The sequence below is a fragment of the Pleurodeles waltl genome, chromosome 7 (genome assembly GCF_031143425.1).
Source record: "Pleurodeles waltl isolate 20211129_DDA chromosome 7, aPleWal1.hap1.20221129, whole genome shotgun sequence".
In the NCBI taxonomy this organism is placed as follows: domain Eukaryota; kingdom Metazoa; phylum Chordata; class Amphibia; order Caudata; family Salamandridae; genus Pleurodeles; species Pleurodeles waltl.
In genome coordinates, this window is record NC_090446.1 from 958378040 (window position 1) to 958390685 (window position 12646).

Below are 12646 nucleotides of genomic sequence, written 5' to 3' on the forward strand. Positions count from 1 at the left end.
CCACCTAACAGTGCTAATAAGCACAGGATCAGCTCCGTTCTTAGACTGTTTCTTCACATGCGGAGGACGTGACTGGAGATGCAGCTCATAGATGCAGGAAAGAATGACCATATAAAGTAGGAGGTATCAATATGGGGAAAAGGAAGAAAGACTATATACACCAACCACAGGCATTCAGGGAGGAGGGTACGCGCATGTAAATGTACAGTATTACATGCCAAAAGCAGATGCTTGCAGGGTAACATTTTCCGTCCATGGCAAATATAGCTGTAGATAAACATGCTGTGCACAGACTGTAAATCTTTCCTCCTAAAGCAGTCCCAGCCTGAGGATGTTGCAGAAGACTGATATAGTGTACGCAGAACAGCCTGACCAACTCTAGCTTGTTGCCTGGCTAGGACATCCACACAGAAGTGTTTAGCAAAGGTGTAAAGCAGTAGTTCTCAATTTGTGCACTGCAGCACCGTGGTGTGCCATCAAACTCCGTTGGGGTGCCGCGGTCACTACAAAACTATTAACGATTAATACATTATATATTCAACAATGAAGCTTGCAGATCGTTTCAATGAACTGCAGTTCCATTAATAGCCACTAGATGCCAATTTGAGCACAAAGCTCCAGTCTTCGGGACCAGCTGCCCATAGGAAAGCTGAAGTATCTTTAATATACAAAGGTAAAGTCGCAACATATTCTGCGAAGAAGAGACAAATATCTGGAGGTGTTTTCAATAATGCACCGATGGAGCTCACAATTGGCCTTCTTGGTGCATGGTTAAGAGATTTATGGATTTTGGGGAGGAAGTATATGAAGAGTTTTCAAATAATGATATTCCTCTATTCCCAGTAAACTCTTCACTTTCCAGATCAATAGCATCTGATGACATTCCATTTCAATTTCTTTAAGAGGGTTGGTTTTCAAGATTTCATAATGCTGGTGATTCCTCGGTTGCCTCAGTGCCTCCACTAAATACTGTAGTTGCATCATTGTGATTACTGAAGGACAACTTTAGTTCTACTTACATGTGTTTCCCCCATTTGTAAGTCACCTCATCTGGAGAAAAAGGCCAGTTTTTCAGAAAAATTGTAACCCTGCCCTAAGCACTCAAGATGACTCAGTTTTTCACTGTTGCACACTCTACCCTTTGCCGGAACACTGCTGATATTTTACATCAGGACTCTCTTTAGAAGTAGTTAAACATGCTGGTGTTAACATTGTTTTCTACATTCAGTCCTGTGTTTGTAATAGTCACTCTAGCCTTTAAATTAACATAGTTTTTCAGGCTCACCCCTGTAACAAATCGTGTGATGTAATTTTGAATGTGTGCAGTAGGGGTTTACATGTATCTTTTTTCAATATCTGGTGGTGTACAGAAACAACAAGCTGCTGGGAACTGCATGCATTAATGTATTGTCTTTCCCTTCGCTGTGAACTGATGCTGCATTAGCCATCATTATATTCAGTCTCTACAACAAGGCTGATGAATGAGCATTATAGTGCAAACTGTGCAAGAGCAAAGTGCCATTACTAAAAGTCAGTGGTTGAAATAGGCCTTATGTTGTGCCCCACTCCATGCGTTTTGGAGGGCAGAAGCAAAATGTGAATGACACCACAATGGACTAATAACAAATAAACAGGGCAGAGAGAAAGTCCCTGAAAGCATGTATATTACATATTTTTTTTTTATTAAAAACAAAAAGTTGTGATTAACGCCCAACCTAAAACGTTCCTGGTAGTGACAAATTAAACAATGCAGTTTTGCCACATCCAGGAGGGGTGTCCAGTACACTGTCATATCTAGATTTAAAAACATCTCTTGATCGAGAATATGGTATCAAAGCAGAGACTCATAGAGTCATATAACAGCTCTTTTTCTTTGCAGTTTTATATAGCCCAAATTCGACCCCACCTGCCCAAAAAAAGTAAAGTAATGGGGAGCCACGGCCAATGGCCGACTTGTCAAGTGACCCGCAGGTCAAAAAAGTTTGGGAACGGCCGGTGTAAGAAGAGGAATAGGCAGTTGCTTTACAGATGTCAGCTAGTGGTATGTTACCTGAGAAAGCCATAGAACCCCTTTCATGCGAATAGAAAAGAATAGAATATGGTTTAGGAGAGGCAGGCACAGTCCTTTTAGCTTTTGTCTGAATGCACTTGACAAGTCAACGTGCAACCCCTGCCTTAGAAATGGAACGCCCCTTATGCGGCTTAGATTAAGACACAAACAGCTGTTTGGTCTTACAAAATGGGTTGGTTCTTTTTATGTAGCCAATCAATCCTCTTTTGAAATGTGTATGTAAAGCGTGTTCCGCTACAAACACTGGATGTGGAAAGAAGATTGACAACTCAATTGTCTGATTAAGGTAGATGCTAGAGACCACCTTAGGGAGGGATTTGGGATTCTGCTAAGAACCACCCTATTGTGATGAACCCAGAATTGTTTTTCCTCTGTAAGAGCATGTACCTCACTGACTCATATAAGGGGAAGTGTTGGCTATGAGGAAAGCTGCTTTCCACAACAGAAATTGTAAGGGGCAAGAGTGAAGTGGCTCTAAAGGAGGGCCCATGAGCCTACATAGAACAATGTTAAGATTCTTTGAAGGGACTGAATTTGGGATTTGGTCAAGTTGATGGTAAAACCTAGACAGGTGTGTATGGTGGTTTACAGATGCACTAGGCATAATTGGTGTGTGGCACTCTTGATCAACCACTAATCCAGGTACAGGTACATGTGGATGCCACTCCTCCGGAGATGAGCTGGTACTATGGCAAGACATTTTGTAAAGACTGTGGAAGCTGCGGTAAGCCCAAAAAGGAGCATGTGGAACAGGAAATTTTGTCCACTTACCATGACTCTCAGGTATATTCGATGGACTGGGTGAATGGGGATGTGGAAGTAGGTGTCTTTCAGACGAAGGGCATTCATGAAGTCGCCTTGTTGCAGCAGAGGAATGACATCCTGTAGAGTTATCCGATGGAGATGTACCTGTTGAGAGGTCGGAGGGAGCCATCCTTTTTGAGGATAAGGAAGTACGAGGAGTACATCCACTTTCCGTGGTGCTGTGCCAGAACTGGCTCTATGACTCCTTTGGACTAATTTGGCGGGGGAGGGTGATGGTTCTTTGCGCAATGGGGAGGAAGGGGACAGACTAGATGGTGACTGTTTCGGAGGGACAGCCCTTTCCTCTGCCTTTCTTGTGATCACCCCTGTATCCACCCATTTAATATCCCCGTGAGGGTGTTTGCTGCATTGGCCTGGAGAAAGTGTAAGAGGTCTCTGAAGCCGGTAGTCTTATGTGCAGTGCGGTATTGTAAGCAGCTTAAAGAGCCATGAGGAGTGGGAGTCTACAATGCACCCCACTGCTTTGGCAGTCTCTGTATTCTTTTAAATTCTTACCTAGCATCTTATCGACTAGAGGGACAAATTGATGCTGACCATCAAAAGGGACGTTCAAGAGGTTTTGCTGGACCTTTGGCATGAAGCCAGACACTCACAGCCACTGATGGTCGTGTAATAAGATCCTCGTATCTATCTCCTGGGTAAGTGTATCAGCAGCATCAAACGTGAAGTGAAAACTGGTGTTGGAGATGATGTTGCCCTTCGCCACCAACTCCTGTCCTTTTTTGCGATAATGCTCCCTGATAGCTGCACAAAAAGATCTGCCATGTGATCCCAGCAGGTGAGTCGTACCGGGTGAGTAAGCCTATAGGGTTTGGGTGGAATGGGAGTTATGAAGGGGGGGCATTCACCAAGCACTCCTATTCACTTACCAAAATGCAAAAAAGTTGCACACAGTTAGCATGTCCCATGAGTACGCTTTTTGAAAGGAAGGAAAGGGTGCCCCGTGGACCATTCAGTTACTTTGTGCACATGCCTGCAGGCAGATCTCTGCCTCCTTTTTAAATCAAGCAGGTTTGGGGCCTCAAAATTGAAATGCTGGCTAGCGGTTTCAAGCAATCGATCATCCTTTCACTGAAGTGCGGCTCCTATGGCAGGCACAAGACTGCAGTTGCACTAAGGACCGAGCAGCACATTAATTTATTTGACTTTTTTTTTTTTTTTTTTTGCTTTTCATTTTTCTGTTGCCACAATGTAGTCCTGAATTGAACCCAATGGCTGAAATACACAATCTATATAAAAAATATGCTAGGACATACATGTGAAACTACTGTCGACATCAAGTGGGATTAGTACCTCAGACACAACCATGGTGAACACTGACAATTAAAAATTTGCAGTAAAACACAATGTTGTCCCCAGTGTTGTATAACAGTAGACGGCAACCTAAAACAGAGTTAACGATGCTACATTTTTGTCAGTCATATTCCCCCACCCATTCAGTGAACACAAATCTTGTCATGTTAATTTGACATTCATTCAAACCCACTTTCCATTAGCTTTTAGAAAATCTCCTATGTACTCAGGTTTCACGTACCTGGAGATACTGGGAGGCCATTGTCTGGCCGGACAGATGGTGGTGGCGATTGGGGCTGTCATGGGATGGGCACGGTTGATGATGGATGAACACTGTGATGAATAAACGTCATTTCCTCCCTTCGTCATCATGTGGCTGTCCTGCAGTTATTGACATAAATAAAAGCTTGGTGGTCTAAAGAAAAGGGGTTGGAAGGGGTTATGATCATAGACAACACAATGAAAAAAGGAAGTGTGGTGGGGAGGAGTTAGGGTCAGCAGTCAACAGTATGGAAGGAAAAGAATTGGAAACAAAAAAGGAAGGAAGGAAAGTTAAATAAAAAAGCACCATCTAGAGGACAGAGTGCAAACACACACAATTGTACATTTACAGCTCAGAAGGGACTTATAACACCAAACATGGAGACTTCTGGAAACTTGGAGACTTTTGGATCTAGTTTTCATAAAATCCACAATAATACTAGAGAGCGAGGGGAGGTTGAGGTTGTGCACTCAGGTTCACTTCAGAGCAACTCTTCTTCATTTTTTTTTTTTTAATTCACACACTCACAGCACTTAGTCAAGAACACAATGAGTGCATTTATGGTCGGGTGTCCCAATCATACCAGATGTCCAAATGTAGCCAAGATCTTCAACCTGCCCTTACCAAATGAAGGAGTTACATACTTTTGAGATTCTCCAACAGCACTCTTCACCGTTTTATCCTCCGTAGGTTGAAGACTAGATCCTCCAATGGCTCCTGCGTATGAGCAAGTGGTGCCATCTACCTCACTCACAGCACTCTCCTACTTACAGACATGACAGATCTGCATAAAAGTCATCTCTGCATGCTGATGTAAATTTATTCATTATACCTTTCTGCACCCTCAGACGTGACTTGTAGCTGAATGACAAATTCAACTGGCAGTGTGCAAATCTAACTTGGGACTTTATTAACCCCCGAAAGCACCAGGATAACTTTGCGGGTGATAGTGTGCTTTACAAATACACAGAACATAAAAAGGTCCTCCCCACTGAACAAGTACGTGGGCAGTGTGGGTTATGTGGTTAGGCAACTTATTCTTCTCATGGGTATGTCTGACCTCTGATTCCTAAACTTATAAATCAATAGCAAAGCAATAGCCCCTTCAGACCCACTTTCTTAAGGAGTAGACTTTTTGCCAGGATAGTACTAAGCAGGCAAAATGCCACCTTTTCCAGGTCTGCCAATAGAGTAGTGCTTGATCAAAGTATGGGCAGATGCCCAAACGGCCGCAAGTAGAGGTCCAACACTGGAACACTATGAGCCAGAGATGTAACTTTCAACCAGGTGGAATAAGCTTTAAGGCCCTCAGCAGTCTTTAATTAACCAGGAATAGCACGGAACGATGCAAAAGAACAGTCCATCAGGATAAAGTCTGTTGCTGGGCTGCCATTCCTTTCTTTGCACCAGTGATTCCTACAGTCATATACACAGTACTCCTTAGTTCCATCACTGTAGAAGCTAAAGGAATGATGTAGGTACATCATTTGCCTCTGCTCCTCCTTAGATAGATAGGACAGAAAAAAAAAGTGTGTGCATGATGGTCTGTCTCACATGGAAAGACAATACCTTTATCAGATTAAAGGATGTACAAATCCAAAACACCAGCTTGTCAGGGAAGAAGGTAGTATATGCATGCTGAGCTGACCAGGCCTACAGCTTAACGTAATGAAATGCATAAGTGACTGCCATAAGAAACAGTTTCAAGGTAAAAACCCTCAGAGTAAAACTACCAGGATGCTGGAGAGGACATACAAAAATTAGGACCAATTACCTAATGCAACTTTGCTATTAACATAAGCATGCAGGTTTCTCCCAACAATAACACAGCAAACATTTATTTTATACTCAATAGGTTTAAACTTAACAGTCCTTACATTTTGATATATTTACTTCGGAACAACATTTTTTATTCTCATTTCTCACAATTCAATGTTTCTCCTTTCTCTGATTTTGCATCACTAAGCAATGTTGGATTTCTTCGCATTTGTTACTGTATCATTTTGAAAAACCAATAAGGTACACTTGAAATCATGGCATAATGAAGGGAACATGAGGAATCCTCTAATTCATTTAAAAACAATGTGCAACAAAGGGTGACTTGAATGAGGACGCCACATAAGCAGATGAAGAAAAGTAGACCGGGCCTATAAGTAACCACTTCAGTGCCCACTGCAAAATCTTGCCAGATCAATGATAAAACAAAAGGACATCAGACAATATTATTCACAGAGGGAGAGCCAGTTTTTCCCAGCATTAGGCCATAAAATAAATATCCTAAATACATAGATTTGGTAGAAGGGTGGCAGGCAGCCAGAATAACATCCACGTCCTCCAAAGGGATACTGAAACAGTGCAGTTGATACCGCTTAATATCCACACATGAAGTTGTAGACAACTTTGTGACCGGAGCGATCCCCATAGACTTACATATGGCACCCGATGCTTAACTGCATCACTGCACCTGGCTGCCGCAGTGCTGCCTGAGGCGACCGGTTGGTGTGGCCTTGGACCCTGCCCCATACTTACAGTAAGTCCAGGAGATTAGTCCCGTTAGTCGCTGTTCAATACCTGCATGCAGTGCTCGTTCTTCCTCCAAAGTATAACATTGCTGCATCTGCAAAATGCACTGTCAACTTTTGAAAACTCAAAAAAAAAAAAATCTTAACTTGAAAAGTAATCACTTGATTCTGGTCATCTTGGTCTCTAAATTTATACACATGTATGAGTTATTTTTATAAACTTGGGTAGGATTTCTTTGAGTGTGTCTCACTGTATGAGTGTGACTTACATGCTTAGCACTACCCTCCGATATGCCTAACTGCTCGACCACACTACCACAAGAGAGAGCAATTGGTATCATTTGCGCCTCAGTGATTCCTTTAGGTGTGCCTGGAATCTATGCACAATGTACCTCACTTTGGTTCACTATATAAAGAGCCAGAATACTACAATGAGATGTAAATGCCAGCTCTCCTACTGACCCTTGATACCACCATAGCTCAAAATAATTGCACAAGTGTGAGAAAGAGCATTATAAATGAGCCTCTGACAGAGAAGGATGGATGGTAGCATGTCAACATAAAAGATACAAAGGGTGTAGAACTGGAGTTACATATAAGGAAATACCTTGTTCTCCAGTCTTGGATCTTTAGTATTTTACATGCTTGAATCAATGGTAAGCTGTACATCACAATTAAGATAATTATAAGGGTGAGAAGCAATCTCACCTTTACTGAAACAGGTTTTGGAGGACTGCTTGCCCCACTGTGGAGTCGGTTTCTGCATTCTCTTTAAAGAAATAGTGTTTTGTGAATGTGCACCTGGGTCTCCAGGTAGCAGTACGACAGAGGTCTTGCAGGGGTTCACCAGTGTAGTGTGCAGCAGTCCTAGCCATGCTCTTGATGGAATGCTCCCTCACTCTTCTCTGGAGCCATTGCTTGGCTTTGCTGTGGCAGAAAAGGATCCAGTCTGAGAGCAAACGTGCTATCCTCTGTTCGGATAAGGGTCAACTCCCTTCCTGGCCAATGGGAAGACACAAACAGCTGGTCTGATGAACAAAATCCTTTGTCTTGTCCATACTGAACCTAACATTTGCACACATCACTAGGCCAATAATCTTTCTGTTGATGTTGTGGGATTTGGGAAGAACAAGCAAAGGAGCAGCACTGAAAGCTAGGGAGCGACTCACGTTGAGGAGGCGGAGTCTTCACTGCGGGAACATGGCGGCTGGCTAGCGGCCATTCAGGACACCCGCCTGTAAGGAAGCCGCTCTGCCGCACTGCAAAATGAATTCTACATGCGTCGCATGGAAAGTGGCGCTGGTGCTGCTGCCCCCTTCCACCATCCCCACCCCTATTACTAATATCATCCTACTGATGGTGGCCACAGGCATCCACTGCTGGGTCCAGGCTGCTGGAGCGCTCCGTGAACAGCGTGCAGCACAGTGGAGGCAGCCATCCAGGATGTCACAACAGGAGAGGCAGGAGAGGTAGTGGCAGAGTCAGGACAAGTCAGAGCTATTAGCTCGGAGAAGAGATGAGTGCTGCAACAGAGGTGAGGAGTGCAGGCTGAAGAAAATAGCTGACAAAGAGAGCAGGCAACTCCCTCGGTTAACGGAGAATGTGGATGTGGGACAACGCCTAGTGGGTGAGCTGACTCAGGGGGCTGCGGTTGAATCTGGGGTTTAATATCTTAGAAATGCACCTTATGTGAAGCAGGGCTGTATTGAAAGATACTCTTTGAGGTACTTTAAGCCTCGTCACTCGCAAGAAGGTGGTGGGAGAGACAGGATTGGCCTAGGACAAATGAAAATAAGGGCTCCTGCAATAGATTAAACCCCGGGCGAAGAACTCCTTAGTGAGGGCCCCCCACTCTAAAACTCCTTGGAAAAATCAGTCGTACAGTGTTATCAAACTGAGGAAAAGTTATCTTTGGGGAAAAGCCTCTGTTGGCATGGTTACTCCCTAAGTTTTTGCCTTTTGTTGATGCTAGTTATGATTGAAAGTGTGACCCTGCTAACAAGGCCCCAGCACCAGTTCTTTCCCTAAACTGCACCTTTGTCTCCACAATTGGCACAACCCTGGCACACAGATAAAACCCTTGTACATGGTACCCCTGGTACCAAGGGCCCTGTGGCCAGGGAAGGTCTCTAAGGGCTGCAGCATGTATTATGCCACCCTGGGGACCCCTGACTCAGCACATGCACACTGCTTCACAGCTTGTGTGTGCTGGTGGGGATAAAAAGACAAAGTTGACATGGCACTCCCCTCAGAGTGCCAAGCCCACAACCCACTGCCTGTGGCATAGGTAAGTCACCCCTCTAGCAGACCTTACAGCCCTACGGCAGGGTGCACTATACCACAGGTGAGGGCATAGTTGCAAGAGCACTATGCTGCTACAGTGTCTAAGCCAAATTCTTAGACATTGTAAGTGAAGGGTAGCCATAAAGAGTATATGGTCTTGGAGTTTGTCAAACACAAACTCCACAGTTCCATAAAGGCTACACTGAATATTGGGAAGTTTGGTATCAAACTTATCAGCACAATACATCCATACTGAGGGCATCTTAGAGATTCCCCCTTATACCAGCCCAACTACTAGTGCTAGGCTGACCAGTTTCTGTCAGCCTGCCACATGCAGACAGGTTTCTGGCCACATGGTCACCTCATGTGGGTTTCTGGTCACATGAGGCGAGTGCCTTTGTCCTTCTGTGGCCAGAAACAAAGCCTGTACTGGGTGGAGGTGCTTCACACCTCCCCCTGCAGGAACTGTAACACCCGGCAGTGAGCCTCAAAGGCTCAAGCCTGATGTTACAGTGCCCCAGGGCACTCCAACTAGTGGAGATAAACCCCCCACCTAGATACAGCCCCAACGTTTGGCAGCAATTTCAGAGGAGATAATGAGAAAATCAAGGAGGAGTCACCCTCCAGTCAGGACAGCCCCTAAGGTGTCCTGAGCCTAGGTGACCCCTGCCTTAGGAAATCCTCCATCTTGTTTTGGAGGATTCCCCCCAATAGGATTAGGGATGTGCCCCCCTCCCCACAGTGAGGAGGCACAAAGAGGGTGTAGCCATCCTCAAGGACAGTAGCCATTGGCTACTTCCGCCCAGACCTAAACACACCCCTAAATTGAGTATTTAGGGGCAACCCTGAACCCAGGAAACCAGATTCCTGAAAACCTACAACAAGAAGGACTGCTGACCAGAAAGCCTCGCAGAGACGACAACTGACATGGCCCCAGCCCTACCGGCCTGTCTCCAGACACAAAGAACCTGCACAGCGACGCATCCAGCGGGACCAGAGACCTTTGAGGACTCAGAGGACTGCCTTGCAACCAAAGGACCAAGAAACTCCTGTGGACAGCAGCTCTGTCCAAAAAACAGAGAAAAATAAATCTTTAAAGAGACTCCAGCCTCACTCCGGAAGCGTGAGTCCCCAACACTCTGCACCTGACGCCCCAGCTTGTGTCCAGAAGAACCAACACTGCAGAGAGGACCCCCAGGTGACTCCCACTCGATGACTCCCTAAGACGACCTCCCTGCACCCCCACAGTGACATCTGCAGAGAGAATCCAGAGGCTCCCTCTGACCGCAACTGTCTGGTATCAAAGAACCTGACACCTGGAAGAAGCACTGCACCCGCAGCGTCCAGAACTGAGAGAAACCAACTACCGGTGCAGGAGTGACCAGCAGGCGGCCCTCATCCTTGCCCGGTAGCTGGCTGGCCGGAGAAGCCCCCCCCCCCCCTCGGCCCTGCCTGCATCGCCAGAGTGACCCCCAGGTCTCTCCATTGATTTCAATTACAATCCTGACGCCTTGTTTGCCCACTGCACCCGGCCGCCCCTGTGCTGCTGAGGTTGTGCTTTGTTTGCCTACTTGGGACCTCCCCAGTGCTCTACCAAACCCCCCTGGTCTGCTCCCAGAGGACGCAGGTACTTACCTGCCAGCAGGCTGGAACCGGAGCACCCCCTGTCTCCATAGGTGTCTATGTTATTTGGGCCCTACTTTGACCTCTGCATCTGACCGGCCCTGTGTTGCTGGTGCAGGGTGTTTGGGGTTGCCTTGAACCCCCAATGGTGGGCTGCCTTTCCCCCGGAGACTGTACTTGTAAAGTGCTTTACTTACCTGAAAAACTAACCAATACTTACCTCCCTCAGAAACTGTTGATTTTTGAAGTGTCCACTTTTAAAATAGCTTATTGACATTTTTGCCAACTGTGTACATTACTGTTTTAATTCAAAGCTACATATTCACCTATGCCAAGTACCTTACAATTTTTGTACTTACTTGAATTATGAATGTTGTGGTCCTAAAATAAATTAAGAAAATAATATTTTTCTATATAATAACCTATTGGCCTGGAGTGAAGTCTTTGAGTGTGTCATTTATTGCCTGTGTGTGTACAACAAATGCTTAACACTACCCTCTGATAAGCCTACTGCTTGACCACACTGCCACAAATAGAGCATTAGTATTATCTATTATTGCCACTATCAACCTCTAAGGGGATTCCCTGGACTCTGTGCACACTATCTCTCACTTTGAGATAGTATATACAGAGCCAACGTCCTACAGTATCTCTAAGCAAAAACCCTCAGAGAATTACGCCCTCCTTAAAAACGTACTATAAAATTCAAAAGGACACAAGTGGCTGCGCTAGAGAGGACAAGACATAGGAAAAAAGATTATGGTAACAAAGTGAAAGACATGGAACCTGGGAGAGAGTTGACCCCCCGGGAGTCCTTCACCTCTGTAGCCCCGCCAGTGATAACGATGCTATCTATGCATAATAGATTTGCAGGCTTGGCGGTGGATGCTCCTGATTTAGCGGATGGGGGGCCTCACATGGGAGACAGTAAGGTTCAGCCCGAGCCCCAACAGATGGAAGACTTAAATACACAGAACAACTGGTCCAGTGCGTGGGACTTGGTGCAACAGATACTCCCTCGATTAGCCCAAGAGATTAAAGAGCGTTTCGCAACCTCTAAGGCAAACCAGATGGGAATTCAGGATACTTGCTCTGTTTAGAAGCCACAATTGCGAATTTAACCCAGCGCACTCAAGTTCTAGAGGAAGGGTTTCAGGTCATCCAAGCTGAGGTACAAGAAAATGCCCAGGAGGTGACAGGTATAAAGACTAGACTTGGAAGAATAGAAAACAATGTCAGAAGAAACAACGTTAGAATTCTGGGGGTAAAAGAGTTGCGGACATTAATTCATTTGTATTTAGTCTATTGAGTAACTCTTTCCCCCAAGATAGGTGGACGGATAGTCTTGAAAGAGAATTTCAGCAAGTTCACAGAGATCCTTTTAAACTACACCCTGGGCGGAAGAGCAAGCGAAAGATTCTGGTAAATTGTCTTTCATATTCAGTCAAAGAGAAACTATTGGGCCTCGCTCTAAAATCAGGCTCACTGAAAGCATTAGGGGCATCTTTCAGGATCAGATCTGGTATCTCCAGAAAGACAGCTGATAGGCAGTGGGAGATGGGAAAAAGATTGAAGGATCTAAAGGAGTTGGGTGCAATGGCACAATTGAGGTTTCCAGCTATTATGAAGGTCAGGTGCCAAAATAAGATGGACAACTTCTCTGAACTGATGGATTTAGACAATTTTATCTCTCAGATAAGGAGGGTGGGGCACCCAGGCGCAACTTAAGTGTGATTGGGTGGTGATGATTTCCTTTACAGACGGGTG

General features: G+C 45.1%; 1 protein-coding gene across 4 annotated transcripts in view; it reads right to left on the reverse strand.

Annotated features, from left to right (window-relative positions):
- USP36 (ubiquitin specific peptidase 36) overlaps positions 1–12646 on the reverse strand; it is a 523175-nt gene that overhangs the window by 164180 nt on the left and 346349 nt on the right. For all 4 annotated transcript variants that reach the window (XM_069199674.1, XM_069199675.1, XM_069199676.1 and 1 more), the window contains exon 14: positions 4431–4570. In XM_069199674.1, coding sequence (XP_069055775.1) covers positions 4431–4570 — 140 coding nt within the window. The remainder of the gene's footprint in view (positions 1–4430; positions 4571–12646) is intronic.